The sequence below is a fragment of the Balaenoptera musculus genome, chromosome 21 (assembly GCF_009873245.2).
Source record: "Balaenoptera musculus isolate JJ_BM4_2016_0621 chromosome 21, mBalMus1.pri.v3, whole genome shotgun sequence".
Taxonomy (NCBI): Eukaryota; Metazoa; Chordata; class Mammalia; order Artiodactyla; family Balaenopteridae; genus Balaenoptera; species Balaenoptera musculus.
Window position 1 is genome coordinate 32,844,182 of NC_045805.1, and position 23,783 is coordinate 32,867,964.

A 23,783-nucleotide genomic window follows, 5' to 3' on the forward strand; every position below is an offset into this window, starting at 1 on the left:
ACTAACCTTTCTCTAAGTGGCCTACTGTGCTTTTTTCCCATGAATTTTAACCAGAGTCCCTCTAAAAAATAACCTGGATCTTGGTGACAGGCAACAAAAAGTGTATTTATAAAGAGCTGAGGCTCCACGGTTCCTCGTCCCATGTTAATATGTAGGAACCATGCTGCATACATGACATTTAAAAACTTACATTAAGCAGCCATAGGTGGTTCATTTTTACTGTAAAGGCTGATCAAGGAAGATACCCTGGGTTTGGTAGATTTCTTTGAGGACCAGCAATACTGTATCTTCAGACTCCCTGTAAAGAGAAAAAATTATGTTGTAAAAAGAAGAAACTAACATTCGTACTAGATGCTTTACATATATCATCTCAATCTACACAACCACCTTACGAGTTCATTTTTTTACTGTTTAAAAAAAATCTGACTCAGAGGTGATGTAATTGGCAGTGGTTTGTAAGGTAACCTTATAACAAATAAGTCTAGCATTATGTCCTGTAATATAAAAAAGCCAGTAGTAAATGACCAAGCCCTACCTTTCCACAGAACTCACTCTTGGAACAACATGGAAGAGTCATCCAATTCATCACCTTAATTTTTTAAATGTTATTCACCTTTTTCAAAAAGCCAATACAATCATATGAATAAAAATCAAAGATATAAAAGGATATAATAATGAAGTCTCCTTCTCACTGTTTCTTCACCACTAGTCCCCAACTTCTGACAACCGACGTTACCAATTTCTCATGCATCTTCCAGATATTATTCAGTGTGTGTACAAGCAATTATTTATATCCAGTTTGTAAAGAAATTTGATTATAAAAATACAGCATTCACGGATTGCTGTAAGGGTATATGGCTCAAACACTTTTCTAGATCTAAGGTTTGACATTTTTTGAGTCATGGATCTATTTGAGAATCTAATGAAACCTATGGATTTCTCCCCAGAAAAGACACCATATACATATATACCCGAAATTATAAATAGAATTTCACTGGACTCATAGACTTTTTTCTATTCCCCACAAGCTCCATACACAGATGGCAGGTTAAGAAACTCCTTCCTCCTATACCAGTGAGGGGAGATTAGCTAAACCAGATATTAAAATGGTGTGATCCTGGTGCATAAATAAATGGATCAATAGAAAAGAACAGGAAGTCCAGAAGTAGCCTTAAATACTCATAGAAATTTAATACAATAAAGTTAGAACATCAGATCTATTAACAGTGTTGCAACAACTGGATAGCTATCCTGAAAATGATTTGGATCAATCCACACCTTACTATTAGGATAAATTTGAACAGAATCAAAGATTTATATGTAAAAATGAAACCCTAAAATATCAGAATAAACTGTGGTAAGGAATTCTTTGGAGAGCAAGGAAAATCTAAGTATGACACAAATTCCAGAAGCCAAAAAAGGAAAAAAAATAAATTTGACTACATAAAAATCAAAATTTCTACTTAGCAAAAAGTAATGTACACAATGTCAAAGACAAACTGGGGAAAAGGTATTTACAACTCATATCACAGATTTATCAATTAAAAAACCAAAATTTCAATATAAAAGAGAATAAAGGGTATATAGATAACTCCCCCCCAAAATTAAAATGGTCCTTAAGTATATGTCAAGATGCTCAACCTTATTCATAATAGGAGGAGGGCAATACGAATTACAGAGTGCATGACACATACGCTGAAAACCACAAAACACTGCTGAGAGAAACTCAAGACCAAAATACACTGAGAGAGAACTGTGTTCGTGGGTCAGAAGACTCAGCATTATTAAGCTGTCAATTCTTCCCCCAAATTGATCTATAGATAAAATGCAATCACGATCAAAATCCCTAAAAAGCTTTTTGGCTGAAATTAACAAGTTCATTCTACAATATATAAGGAAATGCAGAGGACCTACAATACCTAAAATAACTACGAATAGGAACAACAAAGATGAAGGACTAAAGATACCTAATTTTAAGCCTTACTATAAAGCTACAGTAATCAGGACAGTGTTTTATTGGCATAAGGATAGACAAACAGATCAGTGGAACAAAACAGAGCCAAAGCAATTCAACAGTTTCTCCATCTGAATAAACTTTTCAACAAATGTTGCTAGAACAGGAAAACCACATGCAAAACAATGAACCTCAATCCTTTCCTCACACCATCTTTAAAAATTAACTCAATCAAAATGGATCATAGAGCTAAATGTAAAAGCTAAAATGACACAACTTCTAAAAACAAAGGAGAAACCTTAATGACATTGGATTTGGCAAAGATTTCTTAAATATGTCAGAAAAGCACAAACATCAGTAAAATGGACTTCATCAAAATAAAAAACTGCGCTTCAAAACCTACTTGCTAGAAAAATGAAAACCAAACCACATCCTGAGGAAAAAAAGTATATCTGAAAAGAACTTGTAACTAAAATATAGAAAACTCTCAAAACTTAATAATGAAATAATCCAATTTTTTTAATGGGCAAAAGATTTCAACAGACAATTCACCAAAGAAGATGTATGGATGGCAAGGGGGATCGATCAATGTGGCAGAGTAAGAGGACATGGAACTCACCCCCCCAAAAAACACATCAAAAGTACATCTATATGTGGAATGGAAACTGGCAGAAAAGCTCCGGTACAACCAAGGCTGTAAGAAAGATCCACATGTAATCGTTTAGGATGGGAAGAAAAGCGATCAGGTTGGGACCTGTGCCCCTGGGAGGGGACTCAGAGGGAAAGGGAGAATGCACAGGCGGAGACCCACCCTGGGGAGTGAGCAGTGAGAGCCTCAGACTGAACGCCCCAGTCCTGGGGTCCTAATCAGGGGAGACGAGCCCCCTTGGCTAGCTGGAGGGCAGCAGGGCTGTGGGAGCGCGTGCGTGCTGGCTCGCCCCCAGGCAGGACGGAGAGTACAGTGGGAGGACTGCTCTAGTGGCTGCCAGGTCTCCCCGCCTGGGTGCACACCTCAGCCCCACTTGCTCCATGACGATGCACCATTGCACAGCATCTAGGGCCGCCAGGGAGAAACACAGCCAAGGGATGCACAGGCAACCCAGACCTGGGGCAGAGTCTGGGTGGGGTGTCGGTGTCAGCAGCCACTGTTGGCAATTACTCAAGCAGTGCATCAGAAGAAGCCCAGAACTCTGACAGCGGCCTCTACCCCACGGCTTACGCCCCAACATACACCAAGAGTCCACACAGGCCCCAGCTGCCCTGCAGTGTGGCCCCATAACAAGACAGGGGAGGCTGGGGGCAGTGATCGACTATGAGGGGCAAAGGGGACATGCACCCAAGGCTGCACATGGCAGACAGCTCGGACCTCTGTCTGCAGAGAGCCCACATGGGCCCCACTTTTGTCTGCCCTCCCCAGCTCTGGGGCAAGGGTTCCAGTGCAGGGGGGTGGGAAACACACCTAAAGGGAACAGAGCCAGCCTGGGCCGGACCCTCAGGGCTTTGGCTCCAGCAACTTAGGATCAGACCCTGTCCCCAACTGCATGGTGACAGCCACTGAGCAGAGGGGAAGTCCCACCTCTCACACCCAGCTCCAGCTCCACCCCCTACTAAGGTGATAGCTGAGGAAAGATGACTTTGTCCGTGTCATCAAATCCTGCTCTCCCATCAAAGGCACTGGGCACACACAGTCTGTATAAGGATGCTCCCACATAAGAATACCCCTTTCAGACCGCAATAGGTAACTGTTTCACCTAAATTCATAGTGACAGAAAAAGTTAAGCAAAATGAAAAGGCAGAGGAACTGCTCTCAATTGAAACAGCAAGAGAAAACCCATGAAAAAATAAATAATGAAACAGAAATAAACAATTTACCAGATAAAGAATTCAGAACACAGTTAATTTAAAAATGTTAACTGAATTAGGGAAAAGAACAAATGAACATAGTGAGAATTTTAACAAGGAACTAGAATATATAAAAAAGACCCAATCAGAAATGAAGAATTCAATGGCTGCAATAAAAAACACACTAAAAGGACTGAATAGCAGACTAAGTGATACAGAAGAACACATAAGTGATCTGAAACATAGAATAATGGAAATCACCCAATCAGAACAGCAAAAAGAAAAGAGAGATTTTAAAAACTGAAAATGGTGTAAGAGATCTCTGGGCTAACATTAAATGTACCAACATCCACATTATAGGGGTCTCAGAAGGAGAAGAGAGAGAGCAGGGCATCGAAGATGTATTTGAGGAAACTGTGGCTGAAAACTTCCCAAACCTGGAGGAAACAAATAGCCAGGAACAGGAAGCACAGAGGGTCCCAAACAAGATGAACCCAAGCAAACTCACACCAAGCCATAACATAATTAAAATGGCAAAAGGTAAAGAGAGGCTTCTGAAGGCAGCAAGAAAAAAAGAGAGTCATACACAAGGGAATCTCCATAAGGCTATCAGCTGATTTCTCTGCAGAAACCTTGCAGGCCAGAAGGGAGTGGCATGATATATTCAAAGTCCTGAAAGGGAAAAACCTGCAACCCAGGATACTCTGCCCAACAAGATTATCATTCAGAATTGAAGAAGAGATAAAGGACTGCTCAGACAAGCAAAAACTGAAACAGTTCATCAATACTAAATCTACTCTAAAATAAATGTTAAAGGGTCTTCTCTAAGTGGAAAAGAAGTAAGAACCTATAGAAAAGGGACAATCCCAATAGAAAAGGCAAATACATAGTAAGGACTGAGGATCAACCACTTAAATAAGCCAGTATGAAGATTAAAAGACAAAAAACTGTAAAAGCAACTATAACTACAATAAACAGTTAAGGGATAAACGTGAAGATGTGAAATGTTAACATCAAAACCACAAAATGCAGGGGAGGGGAGTAAAATAACGTAGGTTCTTTAGAATATGTTTGAACTTAAATGACTGCCAGTTTAACACAAGTAGATATAGGTCAACATATAAGAACCCCATGGTAATCACAAATCAAAAAACTACAACATATACACACACACAAAAAAGTAAGGAACACAAGCATACTGCTAAATAAAATCATTAAACCACAAAGGAAGAAAAAAAAGAAATGAATACAGAAGAACTACAAAAACAACCGGAAAACAAGTAATAAAATGGCAATAAGTACATACCTATCAATAATTACTTTAAATGTCAATGGACTAAATGCTCCAATTAAAAGACACAGGGTGGGGCTTCCCTGGTGGCGCAGTGGTTAAGAATCCGCCTGCCAATGCAGGGGACACGGGTTCGAGCCCTGGTCCGGGAAGATCCCACATGCCGCAGAGCAACTAAGCCCCTGCGCCACAACTACTGAGCCTGCGCTCTAGAGCCCACAAGCCACAACTACTGAGCCCACGTGCCACAACTACTGAAGCCCGCGTGCCTAGAGCCCATGCTCCGCAACAAGAGAAGCCAAAGCAATGAGAAGCCTACACACAGCAACGAAGACCCAATGCAGCCAAAAATAAATAAATAAATTTTAAAAAGACACAGGGTGGGTGACTGGACAAAAAACAAGACCCATCTATATGCTGCCTCCAGGAGACTCATGTCAGAGCTAAAGACACACACAGGCTGAAAATAAGGGAATGGAAAAAGATATTTCCTGTAAATGGAAATGAAAAGAAAGCAGGGGCAGCAATATTCCTATCAGACAAAATAGACTTTAAAACAAAGGCTATAACAACAGACAAAGGAGGGCGTTCTATAATGATAAAGGGATCAATACGAGAACAGGATATAACATTTGTTACTATATATGCATCCAAGATAGGAGCAGCTAAATATATAAAGCAAATAGTAACAGACATAAGAGGAGAAACTGACAATAATACAGTAATAGTAGGAGACTTTAACATTCCATTTTCATCAATGGACAGATAATCCAGACAGAAAATCAATAAGGCAACAGTGGCCTTAAATGACACAATAGACTAGGTGGACATAATAGATATCTACAGGACATTACATTCCAAAACAGCAGAATACACATTTTTTTCCAAGTGCACATGAAATGTTCTCCAGGACAGATCACATGTTGGGCCACAAAACAAGTCTCAACAAATTTCAGAGGACAGAAATTATATCAAGCTTTTTTCCGACCACAAAGGTATGGAACTAGAAATCAATTACAGAAAGAAAAATGGGGGCTTCCCTGGTGGCGCAGTGGTTGAGAATCTGCCTGCCAATGCAGGGGACACGGGTTCGAGCCCTGGTCTGGGAGGATCCCACATGCCGCGGAGCAACTAGGCCCGTGAGCCACAATTTACTGAGCCTGCGTGTCTGGAGCCTGTGCTCCGCAACAAGAGAGGCCACGACAGTGAGAGGCCCAAGCACGGCGATGAAGAGTGGCCCCCACTTGCCGCAACTAGAGAAAGCCCTCGCACAGAAACGAAGACCCAACACAGCCATAAATAAATAAATAAACCCAAAAAAGTTAAAAAAAAAAAAAAATGGGAAAAGAACAAACACATGGAGACTAAATGACATGCTACTGAAAAATGATGGGTCAATAAAGAAATCAAAGAGGAAATCAGAAAATACCTTGAGACAAATAAAAATGGAAACACAACTCTCCAAAATCTATGGAATGCAGCAAAAGCAGATTTAAGAGGGAAGTTTATAGTGATACAGGCCTTCCTCAAGAAATAAGAAAAATCTCAAACAAACCTGCCACCTAAGGGAATTAGAAAAAGAAAAACAAAGCCCAAAGTCAGCAGAAGGAAGGAAATAATAAAGATCAGAGAAGGAAATAAAATAGAAATTAAAGAAAGCAATAGAAAAGATCAATGAAAATGAGAGCTGGTTTTTTGAAAAGATAAACAAAAAGGATAAACCTTTAGCCAGGCTCACCAAGAAGAAAAGAGAGAGGACCCAAATAAACAAAACAAGAAATGAAAGAGGAGAAATTACAACTGATACCACAGAGATATAAAAAAATCATAAAAGGATACTATGAACAGTTATATTGCAACAAATTAGACAACCTAGAAGAAATGGACAAATTTCTAGAAACATAAAAATTGCCAAGACTGAATCAAGAAGAAACAGACCATTTAAACAGACCAAACACTAGTGAAATTAAATTTGTAATTAAAAAAAACTCTCAGGAAACAGAAGTCCAGGACTGACTTCACAGGGGAATTCTAGCAAACGTACAAAGAAGAGCTAACACCTATCCTCCTTTAACTACTCCAAAAAACTGAAGAGGAGGAAATACTCCCAAATTCATTCTATGAGGCCACCATTATCCTGATACCCAAACCAGACCAATACAATACAAAAAAAGAAAATTACAGGCCAACATCTTTGATGAATATAGATGCACAACTTCTCAACAAAATGTTAGCAAACTGAATCCAACAATATAAAAAAAGGATCATACATAATGATCAAGTGGGATTTATTCCAGGGACACAAGGATGGTTCAACATTCACAAATCAATCAATGTGATATACCACATCAACAAAAGAAAGGACAAAAATCACACGATCACCTTAATGGACACAGAAATACATTTAATAAAATTCAACATCCATTCTTGATAAGAACACTCATCAAAGTTGATATAGAGGGAACATATCTCAACATAACAAAGGCCATTTATGACAAACTCACAGCTAACGTCATATGCAACAATGAAAAGCTGAAAACCTTTCCTCCAAATTCAGGAACAAGACAAAGATGCCTAATGTTGCCCCTTCTATTTAACATAGTATTGGAAGTCCTAGCCACAGCAATCAGACAAAAAAAAAAGAAAGGAAAAAAAAAAGAAAAAAAGAAAGGCATCCAAATTGGAAGGGAGGGAGTAAAACTGTCACTATTTGCAGATAGCATGATACTTTGTATAGAAAACCCTAAAGCCTCCACCAAAAAACTGTTAGAACTAATAAATGAATTCAGTAAACTTGCAGGATACAAGATTAATATACAGAAATCTATTGCTTTTCTATACACTAATGATGAACTATCAGAAAGAGAAAGTAGAAAAAAAATCCCATTTAAAATTACATCAAAAAGAATAAAATACCCTAGGAATAAACTTAACCAAGGAGGTGAAAAACCTACACTCTGAAAATTATAAAACACTGATGAAGGAAACTGAAGATGATACAAAGAAATGGAAAGATATCCTACACTCTTGGAATGGAAGAATTAATATTGTTAAAATGGCCATACTATCCAAAGCAATCTACAGACTTAATGCAATCCCTACCAAAATACCCATGACATTTTTCACAGAACTAGAACAAATAATCCTAAAATCCATATGGAATCACAGAAGACCCCATATTGCCAAAACAGTCTTGAGAAAGAAAGAACAAAGCTGGAGATATCACCCTCCCTGACTTCAGACCATACTACAAAGCTACAGTTATCAAAACAGATTAGTACTGGCACAAAAACAGACACATAGATCAATGGAGCAGAATAAAGAGCCCAGAAATAAACCCATGCACCTATGGTTAATTAATCTATGACAAAGGAGGCAAGAATGCAAAATGGAGAAAAGACAGTTTCTTTGACAAGTGGTGCTGGGAAAACTGGCCAGCTACATGTAAAGGAATGAGATTAGAAAATTTCTGCACACCATTTACAAAAATAAACTCAAAATGGATGAAAGACCTAAATGTAAGACTGGAAACCATAAACCCCCTAGAAGAGAATATAGGCAGAACACTCTTTGACATAAATCACAGCAATATTTTTTTGGATCTGTCTCCTAAGGCAAAAAAATAAAAGCAAAAATAAACAAATGGGGCCTAATTAAACTTAAAAGCTTTTACACAGCAAAGGAAACCATCAACAAAATGAAACGAAAAGCTACTGAATGGGAGAAAATATTTGCACATGATATGAGTGATAAGGGGTTAATATCCAAAATATATAAACAGCTCATAAAACTCAATATCAAAAAAAAAAAAAACAAAACCCAATCAAAAAATGGGCAGGAGACCTGAATAGACATTTTTCCAAGAAAGACACATAAATGGATAACAGGCAAATGAAAAGATGCTCAACATCACTAATCATCAGGGAAATGAAAATCAAAACCACAATGAGATACCACCTCACACCTGTCAGAACGGCTGTCATCAAAAGGAACACAAATAACAAACACTGGCGAGGATGTGGAGAAATGGGAATGCTTGTCCACTGTTGGTGGGAATGTGAAATGGTGCAGCCACTGTGGAAAACAGTATGGAGGCTCCTCAAAAAAATAAAAATATAACCACCATATGATCCAGCAATTCCACTCCTGGGTATATATCCAGAAAAAACGAAAACACTAACTTGAAAAGATACACGCACCCCAATGTTCACAGCAGCACTAATCACAATAACTAAGATATGGAAGCAACCTAAGTGTCCAACAACAGACAAATGAGTAAAGAAAATGTGGTATATATTACAATGGAATAATACTCAGCCATAAAAAAAAAGATGGAATTCTGCCATTTGCAGCAACATGGATGGACCTAAAGAATATTATGCTCGGTGAAATAAGTCTTAATTGTTTCACAGATATTTGATAGATGTAGAAAAAGGAGGATAGGCCAGTGTACATTTGGGATTAGAATGATTTCTTGTTCATACAATTACAAAACAGCACACTCATATCATCTGAAGAAATCTTAACAAACAATTAAGACCAAAAAACCCCAAAACAAAAACAAACACTTAGGGGCTTCCTTGGTGGCGCAGTGGTTAAGAATCCTCCTGCCAATGTAGGGGACACGGGTTCGAGCCCTGCTCCAGGAAGATCCCACATGCTGCGGAGCAACTAAGCCCGTGTGCCACAACTACTGAGCCTGCGCTCTAGAGCCCGTGAGCCACAACTACTGAGCCCATGAGCCACAACTACTGAAGCCCGCGCGCCTAGAGCCCGTGCTCTGCAGCAAGAGAAGCCACCGCAATGAGAAGCCCGTGACAGCAACAAAGAGTAGCCCCCGCTCGCCACAACTAAAGAAAGACCACGCACAGCAACGAAGACCCAACACAGCCAAAAATAAAATAAATAAGTTAATTAATTTTAAAAAAAGATAGACTTAAAAAAACAAACAAACACTTACCAGTAGCATAGATGACTTTGTAAAGCAAATAAATATTCATTAAAACTTTCAATGGGCTTCTCCTGTAGCACATAGTCGATGCGCTGGCCTCCATTCAGCATTCCCACATGGATGGGGGGGGCTTCTTGTTTAACTGCTACAAGGTTCTCTTCTGTGCTAACATCTGGATACAGAAGAACCATAATAAGAATATAAAAGCGTCCAGCCCTCCAAGGTTGTCCTTACTTTCCCTCAGACTCCAGCTGTACCGCAGGAGTACCCTGCGCTACCCTGCTCAGAAAGCTCTCTCTCATTTTCCTCCTCTCAATCCCCTTAAAGCTTCTCCTCAAGGCACACTGATTTTATCCAATCCCTTTCTTCCTTCCTGTACCTTTAATGGCTAATTCCATTTGCCTTTGGTTTACAAACTAAATGCAAACAGGGTTAGAACTCCATAGGCAATTGAAAACTAAAGCAAAAGAATGCAGTATTAACTGTGAAATTAAGAGGAAAAGTGTCCTAGCTAGTCCCCAGCCAGGAAAATAAAACCAACCCATGAATACACAGACATTCCCCTGTAAAAGCAAGGTTCTTCACAGTGTAGGCTCTGAGCATCACTGCCATAGTGCCCAAGTGGGGAATGTTTTAAAGCCTCATTACTAGATGCTCAGCTTCTCTTGACATCTTCCCTCACAAATAATGTTTTTCCAAAATTTGTGGCTATTAGATGACAGAAAACACCAGCAGAGTTGAAGGCCCATTAGGACTCATAGTATTGGTCCTAAACAATAAAAAGGAGAAAGTAAGAAGACCCTGGGAAAATAAGAACCAGACACCATGGAGTCCCTGTTATCTGGCCTGGTGTAGGAAATCAGTATGTACAGTGTCACTGACCACTAGGCTTCTCTGAACTTGATTCAGGTTCTGCTTCAGTTTCTTCTGCAGTTTCTGAAGCTTGTAAGGCAGGGTATGGAGCTCTGGTAAAAGACTTCCAGGCCATCCGCAGCGAACCTAGCAAGTTGTTCTTAAGGTCCATGCTCATCCTGGTCAAGCCCTCTCTCAGTTCTGAAACATATATGAAAAAGAACATTACATGGTTTACAGAGGTAAAAGGGTTCAACACAGCTAAACAAAGTGAATGAGGTCCAGTCAGTGTGCACTGACCAGAAGGTCTAGAATTATCAGGTTCTATACTCAAGACTTACCTAAGTGCATCCGCTTTCTGCCTTTATGATGCGGGATCAGCATTGGCTCGAATTCTACTCCTGGGACCACCATCGGTTCAATCCTATAGGCCACAGGATCAAACTACATAGGAAAAACAATAGCTACATATACCTCTGCTGAAGAAAGATAATGACAGTCTCAGGAGCTATGTATCAGGCAAGAATAATTATAAGCTCATTTTTTTAAATGTAGTTGTTCTGCCCCATCACTTCCAGATTCATACTATTATAAATTATCTCATTACTACAGAATAATATAGAAAAAAGTAAATCAACACAATAGAATATCGTATGCTCTTTACCAATAAGCCCTAATATTCAGGTAAAACCACAAGAGCTGTCCAATGCTTACAGGGTGATAAATATTGAAGAAACCTTTGCATGTTGGAAATTTGTAGTTGGGGTCAATTCTTTTTAGGCCTCGGACAGTAAGGAACATTCCAATGGGAGATCCAAAGGCAAAGAATATTTCTGGTTTATAGATGAGCCGGGGGTATTTTACAGGCACCTGGAAGGAGGAAATAAAAGCATCTCTCATTAATAACAAAAGTTACATCTGTTCCTACCATACCAATGGCAAACAATAAAATGGCCAAAGAGAATTAGTATTGTTACCTGCCCAATGCCAACATCCAGATGTTCATCATTTCCAGTACCATTAGTACTACTGCAGAACTCCGATTCTTTGGGGATGTTAGACATATTCGCCCCTGCAGGTGATTTCGGGGTTGGTCTATTAATTCCCTAAAGAATAAAAAATAGTTCTGTGGGGCTGCTATGTAGTGAAAATATCCAAAGGATTATACAGTTTTCTACTGGTTTAAAAGGATGCTTGGGAAGGTTTTGAAATGGTAGTCAACAATTTTAAGAAGAATCTCTCAGAGAACAAGATAAAGCTGATGAAAACAAAAGTTGCCTTAAATTATGAATTGATATCCCTACATGCTCTGAAATAATGAAAGCTGTACAAAGCCATTTGGGTAGCAGTTGAAACTTTAGGCAACCATCATGAGAGAAAACGATAGCAGAGCACTGTGGAATGAATGTTGGGGATTGCTGAGGAGTTCAATGAAGTGCTATGCCTTTCTAATCAAAGCAAGTAGTATGTCTCTATCAGCCTTAAATCAGAACTGAGCAACCTGCTAAAAGGTTGAAAAATAATTAACTAGACTATGGAAAGGAATCAGTGGCCAAAAATGCTCAGTGCAGAAGCACCGTTACAACACGGTTATACCTTGAATACATTATACTAAGTGAAAGGAGCCAGTCACAAAAGGCCACATATTGTATGACTCTGTTTATATGAAATATCCAGAATAAGAAAATACATGAACACAGAAAATAGATCATTGGTTCACAGGAGGGAGGAATAGGGAGTGCCTGCTAATGAATATGATGTTTCTTTTTGCGGTGATGGAAATGTTCTGGAATTAGATAGTGGTAATGGTTATACAACTCTGCAAATATACTAAAACCCACTGAATTGTATATTTTAAAAGGGTGAATTTTATGGTATGTGTTGTGAATTATATTTCAATAAAGCAGTTACAAAACAAACCAAAAAAAAAAGGAAAAAACTGAATGGTGGAAGTCCAGGGGAGATAAAGACTTCTGAAGCTAACAACACTTTTAAAGATATCAATAAAGTAAATGTGTTTAATTTCTGAAAAGAGAGCCAAAGGTCAATTTTAAAAATTGCTTAGCTCCCTATACTAAACACCTCACAAAGCACAAGGATACAGGGAAGTCAAAAAACTGTTTAATCCCACAAGCTATATTAAGCACATACCACTGAATTTTTTCTGGTCCTTAAGTAGTTTAGTATCTTCTTTCTTGGTCCTAAGGGAATTCCCATTTCCTGAAGATCTTTGTCTGTACATAAAGCCTAAGCATAAAAAATCAAATATCTTTATTTCTAGGCAAAATAAAATCAATTAAATGTCCTAAAAATAAATAAGTAAATGCCCTGTTCTCTGAGAGGAATAAGGCCTAAACACTCTGTTGTTCTTTGCTTTGCATGACTAGGACTCCCTAGTGGTAACAAAAACAAATAAACAAGCAAATATCCACAGCAGAGCTCTAGAAAGTATAACAGAAAATAAGAGTTGGAAAAGTTAGTGGTCATTTATTCCTGCTCTCATGTTTTCAGAGCTGTGCTGTGTTTTAGTCTTTGCTCCATTGCTATTAACATGGCTCCTTGGAACTCTGAACCTCCACAAAGCAAAGATCACTTTATATGATAAAAAGCACACAAATAAGGCTAAAGAGCATTACTAATGATAACGAAGTATTTATGACTAAAATGTTTCTAAAGGGCAGGTTCTTAGCAAGCAGTACGATGAAAAGAAGCAATAAAAATACTGAAAATGGGGAACTTCCCTGGTGGCACAGTGGTTAAGAATCCGCCTGCCAATGCAGGGCACACGGGTTTGATCCCTGGCCCAGGAAGATCCCACATGCTGTGGAGCAACTAAGCCCATGCGCCACAACTACTGAGCCTGCGCTCTAGAGCCCGCGAGCCACAACTACTGAAGCCCGCGCACCTAGAGCCCATATCCGCAACAAGAGAAGCCACCGCAATGAGTAGCCTGCACATCGCAAGGAAGAGTAGCCCCACTCTCTGCAACTAGAGAAAGACCACGCGCAGCAACAGAGACCCAACGCAGCCAAAAATAAATAAATAAAATAAATTTATTAAAAAAAAAATACTGAAAATGGTATAGTGCAAAGTTTTAAAAGATTATTTTTACCAGAGCTTCCTTATCTACTTTCTCCTTCTCAAAGATACTAAAGAATTCAGAGAGTTGAAGTTTCTTCAAATCTTCCTCCAGTGTCGGTGTGTCTCCTTGATCCATGAAAATACTTGGCAAATCCTAAAAGTTAAATTGTAAAGCTCGTATTCTCTAAATTCATTCAGATTTTTATTAATATTACTTTGCAGTAAAGGAAAGTACTATGTTAGATATCCACAGAGACCTATCTTAACTTTGAATAAATTGTAATTTATACGAAATATAAATTGTGATTGATCTTTAAGTTTTTGCAGTCAGTTGAAACCTAAGATGTTTTTAAATAAATGAATGAGTGAATGAATGAGTATCAAAGTATTCTTCATCATCATTAATAAAGCCTTCCCTGAGCTCTTATTAATGTTTAAGGATGGCTTTCAAACAGAATTTCTATAAACTATATCAGTTTGCATCCAGTTCACTCTTCATTTCCTCATATGCAAATTCCATTTCAACTCAATGATTCTATAATTCTAATAACAGATCAGTAGTGCATATTTATAATGAAAAAAATAAGATACCTATAATTATTTTAGAATGTGGCAAATATTTGTAGAAGCATACTACTATCTTGCTTCTATCATCCAAGAATGACAGAGATAATTACAAGTCTGTTAAAATTAAAATAAATGTAAATATTATGGTATGAGACTAAGCGAAAAACAAAAAGCCTAAAATCTAAAAATGCTTACTAAGAAAGCATACAAAAGAACCTATCTGAACATCTAAATTACCTTTTTACTGTCAACATCCCCCAAAGAATCTTTCTGATTTGTTAGGATATCGAACAATATAAGTGAACCTACAAGTAAAACAGAAGAAAGAAGGGACAATTTCAAAGCATTAGCACTAAATAGCTGTCTTTTATACAAAAAAAAAAGTAATAAGCCAATTACCCATGAAGCAAAATCTATGAAGCAGGGAGTCATTCTTTCCAATCCACCACCACCCTTCCAACCCCTTCCAAATTCTTCATCATAGACCAGTTCTAGACCTCTGAATGTGATACTGATAAAAGACCCTGTACTTCAAAAACAGGTATCCTTAAAATGTGATAGTCATCTCTGGTCACATAGAATCCGTTACCTAAACTATGACCAGCGATGGATACGCTCCCTTTGAAATTAGGGTTCCTCTGCAGAAAAAGTACATATAATCGGTTCATTTCAGAAGCAACTGTGTCCACAATAGTCTGACAGTAGGTGGGGCTGTTGTAGAAGAAGACATCCAGAATTGTATCATTGGTGAAGTGCCTTAGGCGGTTAATGCTGGGCAGAGTTATTCGCTGCAGATCTCTGAAAAAACAAAAGATATTTTAAGCAGAAAACCTAAATACATTCCATAGCCTCCTCTAAGTTATTATCCAAATTACACTTAGAAATTAAGATACAAGGGATAACTATCAATTTACAGGAAATATAGAGGACAGACATTTGTAATGAAGCCAAAGGGATGTGACCAGCAAAATTCAGAGTGTGAGAAACTCTGCAAGACAAAAAACCCAGCCTCCTCAAGACATAAATTACAAGAAAATAAGAGATAGAAAGGTAATCAAGAGATTAAAAGAGACTTAAAAGACATCAACTAATTGCAATTTATGATCCCAGTTTAAACTATGTGTGTATGTGCATGTATGTGTATGTATGTGTATATATAAATCATGACATTTATTAGACAATTACAAATTCGAATACTGATTGTATATTTGCTGATATTAAGAATTTTTTTAGATGTGATAATGGTGTTATATATATATTTTTAATCCTTAACAGGATATACAAACTGAAACATTTAACAGATGAAATGATGATGTCTTAAGATTTTATCCAAAAGTAATAGAGTGGAGGGATGGGCAGTACACGGAAGATATGGATGGGGCAGAACTGGCCACGTGTTGAGGCTTGTTGGGCTGGGTAATCATAATCAATACATGAAGATTCATTATATATGCTACTTTTGTGTACAAAATTCTCTATAATAGAGTTTTTTAAAAGATACAAGAGGCTTTTCCTAGAATTCTCAGCATTAAGGTTTTTTGATCACAAGTCAGATGATAAATGGATCAGCTCTCTCTCTCTATGCCGAATTTCTAAAAGCTGAAAGAAGGTGAGACTGCCAGATGCCAAGGACAAACAGAACTCATATCTCGCAAAGGAAAACAATGTTGACGTAGTGTAAATCAGCTTCCACATAAAGCTTTCTCAAAGCTCCCAGAAAGACTCCTCAAACCTTCAACATCTTCTGTAGCTTAGAGAGGGCTATGTGCGCCTAGTAACCTCTTAGCATCAACTCAAATATGAAAGAATGTGAACTCTGTGCACCTAGTAAAAGCAACACCACAATGGAGCATTTGGCACGTGGAATATGCTCAAATCATAGGGTATTAAGAACTGAGAGACATGGAATCAGAAAAGCCATTTCCAAGACCAGCATGGAAACAATGCTACTTCCTTTATCTACCAGAGAAGCATCTCCTACTTCTATCCTAGAACTATATTATGAACATACTTCTTTCTGGCGAGCCCACAGCTGAATATCCTTAATATAAGGCAACCTTCTCTGACATTACCAAAAAGTTTACAAACAGAACTACTGAGCCTGTAACTTAAGCAAGCCATCACTTAAAAGTCATTGCACCAATTATACGTCAAGTTATAAACCCCAATAATTTAATATTTGGGAATTTCCTTTTTTCCCCAAATTTGGACAAATATTATCTAAATGTGATCACAAAAGGAACAACAAAATACTTTGTACATCTTGAGGTAGGTTGGCTTTTGACATCTTAAGATGGAAATGCTTATACACTATGGGGAGAAAGCAACATTCGGCTTTATGCTGAAGAAATAATAAAGCTGTAGTAGTAAACACTAATGAGCCAGTAAAACATACTGGAAGAAGATACACACAACTCCCCACTCCTAACCCGAGCTAGTTAAACAAAGGGGTTGGTCCGCACTTAATAATGTATCTCTTAAGAAAAAGACACAGAAGTACAAAAAGTTTTCTGTTGAACAAAATTTTATATATACAATCAGCTATAGCAGAAATGTTCCTAAGCATATCAATGATCAGAAAACATTACAATCACAGTTAGCAACTCAAAGGTGTAAAGTACTACTCACACATCCACACCAGTGGAATGCAAAGGACTGTGCCAGTTGACTGGGAGAAATTCTACCCTCCCAATCTGCTGATTTTCTTGGGCTTTCTTAAAATGCGTCTGTAGCAGGTTCAAAGAAACACTGCGAAAATCGTTAACTAGAAAAGAAAATTAACTATGCATTAACGGTGAAGCGATCAATTTGTAGAGCGAGGATGCAACAGATCTTATAATTATACTGCATCCATCTATATTTGCTTATAGCACCTACTGACTCGAGTCAAAAGTAGATTGAGTATTCAAGAAAAAATTAACAGTGCATGTAGGAAAAGACATTCCTTTAATATAGAACTGCTGTTACTATACAAAACATTTTTATATTAAAAAAAAAAAATCACACAGTAACTTCAAAACTTCTGCCGTGTCAAGGGAACTGTTTCAATTTTTTAAACAAACCACTTGACCATGTCAATTGGCCTTGCAGTCAGGTTCCTATCCTAACTTTCTGGTTCTTATAAACAACCTTTACCCAAAATTTTAAATTTTTAAAAAATACACTGCCGTTTGGAATTCATATTACGTCGATCTTAACCTTCTAGGAGGTTTATGCTTAGCGGCATTAGCCATTACGATCAGACTCCCAAATTAGGGCAGTTAGACTATGAATACTACCTTTCAAAGTCAAGTTATACTAACGACCTAAATATTCCAATTAGAATATCATAAGGTTTATCACAGTATGAATTACAAAAATGGTTGAAGCTTCTGTTATTCATTTAAACTATATTATCTTCATGGTCATATATTTATGGTTCCCTTTAAATTTAGAATGGTTATAAAGAGGACCATCACATCATAAAACAATTTTATAAGACTTGAGGGCTTACTCACTCAAGATTTATTAGTTAAGAATATAAACCTATTAGCCTAAGGAATTTACTAGCACTTTAGGTCTAAGCTGGGAAGCTTGACTACCTTGCCACCTGTCTTTAGCTCTCCAAATCTTATTATGCAGCTAAGACAACAGACTAAAGACAACACTTTATCTCAACTCACAGGAGCACTAACAGTCCCCTTACATGATCTAATATAACATGCTTTGCAAACCTACCACACTGTACAATGCTTCGAAAGCGGAGATCACAGGCTGGTCCGATCCCATGGACTACAAAAACCAAGTGATCTATCTGTAAAGGTTCCCCTACAAGTGAAATTACAAAGAAAAATTACTCTATATAACTAGTCATGTATTCTAAAATCAAACATTCACAATGAATAGATAATAGAAATGGGCAAGTTAAAATATGAGCAGATATTTTAAAAGACACAGTCCCATATTGAACTACTTAGTAAAAATATAGTGATTTTACTTTGTTTCTAATTTATCTTGTAATAAGTCAGTGAAAACATTGTTCAAGTTTTTTAAACTTTTTATTTTGAAATAACTGCAATCTTATTGAAAACTTGAAAGAACAGTACAGAAACTCTCATGTACTTTTTATATAGATTCAACACTTTAACATTTACCACATTTGCTTTATTTCTCTATGTGTATGTGTATTCACACACATTTATTTTTCTGAACCATTTGGGAGCAGGTTGCATACATTATCAGATGGCATATATCACATCTCTTTAACCCTTTAATATTTTATTATGTATTTCCTAAGAATATGCTCTTATTTAACCACAGGGCAGTTACCAAATTCAAGTAATTTAATATTGACAGGATACTTTTACCTAATATTCTATTTTTATCAGTTGTACCAATAAAGTCTGGTATGTATTTGAAGCCTGAAATTTTAAACTCATCTTTTCAAATTACAGTAAGTCTACGACTTTGTCCAAGAGACAAGCCATCTCCTCTGAAAGATGAAAGGAATTTTATAATCCAGTTAAATATATTATAAAACCAACCATAAATGACCCTAGCTAGACAGCAATGGATAACCATCAAGGTCCTACTGAAAAATAGTTTTCCCTGGTTGAAAACCTCCTGAAAACCTTCAGGAGTTACCAGGAATAAATTAATAATCAAGCAGGTGGAATCACACTTCTTAGAATTAGGACTAAATCAGTTCATTTGTACTTAGTGACCTCCTGATTAGTACTGTCAAATTTTATCCACCCCACCATACATACTTAGCAACTTTAAAAGAGATTTTTGTACCTATTAAGATTCTTAGTAGATGAAGTAATGCTAATCTTAACTTAGAATAAGCCCATTTGATTAAAGACCATTTTTAAGCCTTGACGTAATCTAAAGCCATAGAGAAAGACCACGATTTAAGTCATACACAAATAAGTATATCAGAAGATAAGAAAAAAAATGAATGATTAACATTACCACAATGAATGTCAACAGAGATGTTCTCAACCCCTCTCTTCACTGTTCGAGGTCGGCCCTGCTCAGTGGGTGTTGAACCCCATTCATCAGACCCCGCGACTGGCTGGTAATGTACCATAAGCTCAAATAAAAAAGATCAGAGCAATAAACATACTCTACATTAAAGACACTTCTATTTATACATTCTGAGGGGTAGGAACGGGTCTTTTAAAACATAACACATAGTCAAATCTCAACTGGAGTTTTGATATGCAACTCCTACAGCTTGAAATGAGAATCCTGAAAATACATTAGGCTAATGTTGTACACTTTAAATATCTTGCTATTTCGTCAATTATACCTCAGTAAAGCTAAAAAAAAAAAAAATAGGAAAATGAAAATTCATCAGGCTAACAGATCTTTCAACCATACCCTACACATGGAAGAGGTGCCCACATAACGTGTCAGTGATTTTCTAAATCTACAGTGACATAATTTTCCCTAAGAAAATTTTTGTGTAAGAGTTGAATGAGGAAATGACGGTAGGAGCCACAGCTTCAAGTTTCATAACTGTGAATGTAATATAAAAATGTCCAAAGCTTATCCTATGTAGAATCCCCAGAAAAAGAAACCAATTAAGTTCTTCTTACTAATGCAATTAACCTTTAATCCCAATGTTAAAGAAGGGCATTAATTTGCTTTACCTTTGGATTGTGCAATATAATAACTTCTCTGTTGGGAGACTCCAGTTTCTTTTTCCATTCATCCAGAGTTACAGCAAGCATGTAAGTTTCCTTAAAAGAAAACACATTTCATTAGATTTCCGTAATGGTTTTTCTATTAAAACTGAACTTTTTTACAAGAATACTGCTAGATAAACAATTACAATAAGAATATCTTACTCTAATTTATCAAATTTATTTTAATTCTCTTAAAATGAGAACAGGTACTAGTATAGAGCAAAGAAAAAATAATCACTTCTACTTCTATCATCTAGACTGGAGATTATCACTGTACACATTTTGATATATTTCTTTCAATAATGTTAATGCATGTGTATTATCCATAAAATGAGGATTACATTACATATAAAGTTCCTTCTCTTGATTTATCAAATTTATTTTAAAATTACGATAATAGTACAGGACAAAGGAAAAAAATCAGTCCCAATTCCATCATCAAGACTAGAAATAATCATTGTTCACATTTTGATATATTTCGTTCAATAATATTAATATCCTACTCCAATTTAAAGCAAATTTCAGAACATTTTCAGAGCAAGAAAAATAAAAGGCAAAAAAGACCAATCCTGTGGTCACAGTTTAAATATTTACAAAGATCACCATTAGAGAAAAAAAAATTTTAATTTAAATACATAATAGTTTCCATAGTATTTCAAAATTTGAAAATAAAACTACTTTATCCTGAAACGAGCTTGCAAAAAGAAATGCTATGAACTGTGATGCAAATAGAACCAAACTCTCTCTGTAAATTCACAGAATAAGTCACAAGAGGAAGAAAAGATTATGAAATAAGAGAAGAACACAATGAAGAAAATGAGTAAAAAAGGGTCACAGGAATACCTCTAACACTTGGCTGAAGCTCTCCGAGTACGGAACATACTTATTATCTTTGTCTCCCTTGTAAAACCAGGTACAGCGCCTCACTTCTGATGCTAGCTCATCCCAGTATACGGCGTACCGCATCCTCTCCCCCAAATGAACATCGTATCTGCCCCCATCAGTGGGCACAACTCTCCTATCACAGTCTTTTCCTATCAGGGAGTGGAAAGGGGAAAAGAAGTACATAGTATAGCAAAATAGAGCTCCCAAAATACAACTCTGAGTTATGCTCTAAATAATGTTATAAAACACACGAATGATCTGTTTCTTCTTGGCTAAACTACTTTATAAACCATCAACATCATTCTTGGTTTTAATGAAACATGAAAAAAATAATACCCAATGCTGTTTTGTTCTTTTTCTGAGGAGAGATAGGAGTGTCCCTTAAAAAAAAATGTATAAAAGAAAGCTCTTCTGAATTTTTTGTTTAAGGGACCAAAAGATAAATTAATGACCATCATGATGATAAGGTAGTAACCAGCATCATTCTTGTTTCCATAAAAGAAGAAAAAACAAGAGAAAAATGAAAGAATTCATTCTTTTGCAATGTGACACTGCCCGTACCACACTCTTCATAAACAGAAACTGAAACATAAGAAACATTATTGGTTAACTATGCAGGAATTACAATAGGTCCTGTTTTCAAACTACAGACCAAATTCTTGAATATTATAAATTGGCTGGATAGTAATGCAGAACTTCTATATAAGAATGCTATAGGATGTTATAAAGCAGAAACTAACACACCATTGTAAAGCAATTATACTCCAATAAAGATGTTAAAAAGAAAAGATTATTAGGTAAAATTTGGAAAGTATAAAAAATGTAAAGCAAAAAAAAATGCTATGAGACAACTAGAAAAAAATCTAAAATTTACTTCTAATAGCACTCACTATAAGGACTTTTATATTACAGTTTTAGAGAAATGACAGTAAGTCCTCGTCTATTACAAGTCATAGCTTTCACCCTACCAGAGCCGTATGCCTCTTCCAGCTGCTGTGAATCCTGAGAGTTGAAGGGAATCCATGTCTCCTTAGAATCTATTATCTTACAATAAAACCAATGAGGAGAAACGGGTTCGTACAAACTGCCAGCATCCATGTCTATCAGCTCAAAGGAACTACATGAGTTTGGTGACGGGGATGGATCTGACTGGGACAATTGTTCCTCGTGTGATTCCACTGATGACATTTCTTTCTCTAAAAGACAAAAAACTATCAATAAAATTTCCTTCTATTAACAGTGTAATTGTTCACACACACAAAACTGGTCATTTTTAAGGAGTCATTTCTGAAAAAAAATCTAAGGGGGCTGCATAATTTAAAACAGAAATAACATAAATTAACAGCTTTTTTTGGTTTTGTTTTTGGGGTTTTTCTTTTTTTTTTGGAGGAAGGAGGCCTTAAACAAAACGCTTCTTATAGTTAGACCAACCACTTTGCACTGATCTTCCAATCCTCTCAGAAAACTGCATGGTTTTAATTAAACAAAACTGGAATCACGAGAAACACATGGTCGAAATCTTGACTGCAAAAAAAATTTTACCCCAATTTCCAATCTAAGTCTGGTCCCAAGGCAAAAACGCGTACTCCGTCTTAATAACACCTGGTTGTAGGCTCCAGGCCCTTGTCATTACACATTTACCTGACTACTGGAATCACAATATTGAAAATAAAACTATTCACTTAAGAACCAGTCACTTTTTATCAATGCTTGAAGGGTGCTTAAGTAGAGACTGTGGTACAAATTCTGAAAACGCGAACCCTCGCTTGGGGCCACTGTGCGCACGCGCGCACCCACTCGCACCATCCAGGTCTCAGACGAAAAGTAACAAGTGACCTCAAAAGCCTCCTTCCCTCAAGGAAGACCGTGACCTGTGTATTTCCGCCCCTTTAACACTCGCAGAGACTAACACTGCAGACGTCGAAAGTAAACCCAGGCTCCTCGGAGGGGCGCGGGCAAGACCATCGCTATCTCAGCACCGAGCGCAGCGGGACCGCAAACACCCGGCCTCCCTCGGAGCGGACGCTCTCCAGCTTCCGCCACTTTATCTTTTTTCCCAGCACGAATTTACCTCCGCCACCTTGCGTGTCCCTTCTCCCCACGACCCCGGGCCTCCTGCAGCCCAGGTCTGGGACCTCAGGGTTCGCGGACGCCTCTCTCCGTCCCGCGTCTAGCCCCGCAGAGAGGAGCGGAGCGTGGATGAGAACGAGGTGATTTCCAGGTGCCTTCGGGCACGGTCGATGCAAAAGGGTCCCTGGCCGCGTCCCTGTAACCGAGGTCACCCCCACCCCGCCAGGGCTGGTCCTCCCAGCCCCCCTTCCCTGCCTCGGGCATCGCGTCCTCCTTCACCCCTGGCATCTCCATCCCGCAGTGCCTCCCACCCGCACGCCGGTCGGAGCCCTGGGCCCGGCCGCCGCCCCGAACGCGCCGCCGCAGACTCACCTGGCAGCCCCGCAGCCTTTCAAGTTCTCCTGCCTTCGCTGAGTGGGCTACGACATATCCCCCGCGGAGGCCTTCCCCGCGAGCCCAGGAGGGGCGGGGCGGAGCAGAGCAGGGCGGAGCTTGCGGCCCCGCCGGGCTCGCGCCCAACACAGTGCTCCGCCGCGCTCCCAGCGGGCCAGGCTGCCTAGAGCAAAGGTGAGGTGACGGGGACTGCTGCGTGGAGGCAACGGGTGGGGCGTGGAGGCC

General features: G+C 38.1%; 1 protein-coding gene across 2 annotated transcripts; it reads right to left on the reverse strand.

Annotated features, from left to right (window-relative positions):
- Positions 1–84: 84 nt before the first annotated feature.
- On the reverse strand, positions 85–23,741 carry DDHD2 (DDHD domain containing 2). Of its 2 annotated transcripts, XM_036838680.1 has the most exons (18): positions 23,538–23,741; positions 23,167–23,265; positions 22,064–22,291; positions 21,054–21,244; positions 20,175–20,264; positions 19,492–19,612; positions 18,256–18,345; positions 17,167–17,302; positions 15,128–15,336; positions 14,776–14,843; positions 14,003–14,125; positions 13,042–13,137; positions 11,868–11,996; positions 11,605–11,760; positions 11,232–11,334; positions 10,921–11,091; positions 10,048–10,210; positions 191–298 (listed from the first exon to the last, which is right to left on the reverse strand). In XM_036838680.1, the coding sequence occupies exons 3-18, from the start codon at positions 22,281–22,283 to the stop codon at positions 217–219; spliced, it is 2,148 nt and encodes a 715-aa protein (XP_036694575.1). In that variant the 5' UTR covers positions 22,284–22,291; positions 23,167–23,265; positions 23,538–23,741; the 3' UTR covers positions 191–216. The 2 variants fall into 2 exon arrangements, with proteins under 2 accessions (XP_036694574.1, XP_036694575.1); XM_036838679.1 differs by lacking the exon at positions 23,167–23,265 and having other exon boundaries at positions 85–298; positions 23,538–23,740.
- Positions 23,742–23,783: the final 42 nt, after the last annotated feature.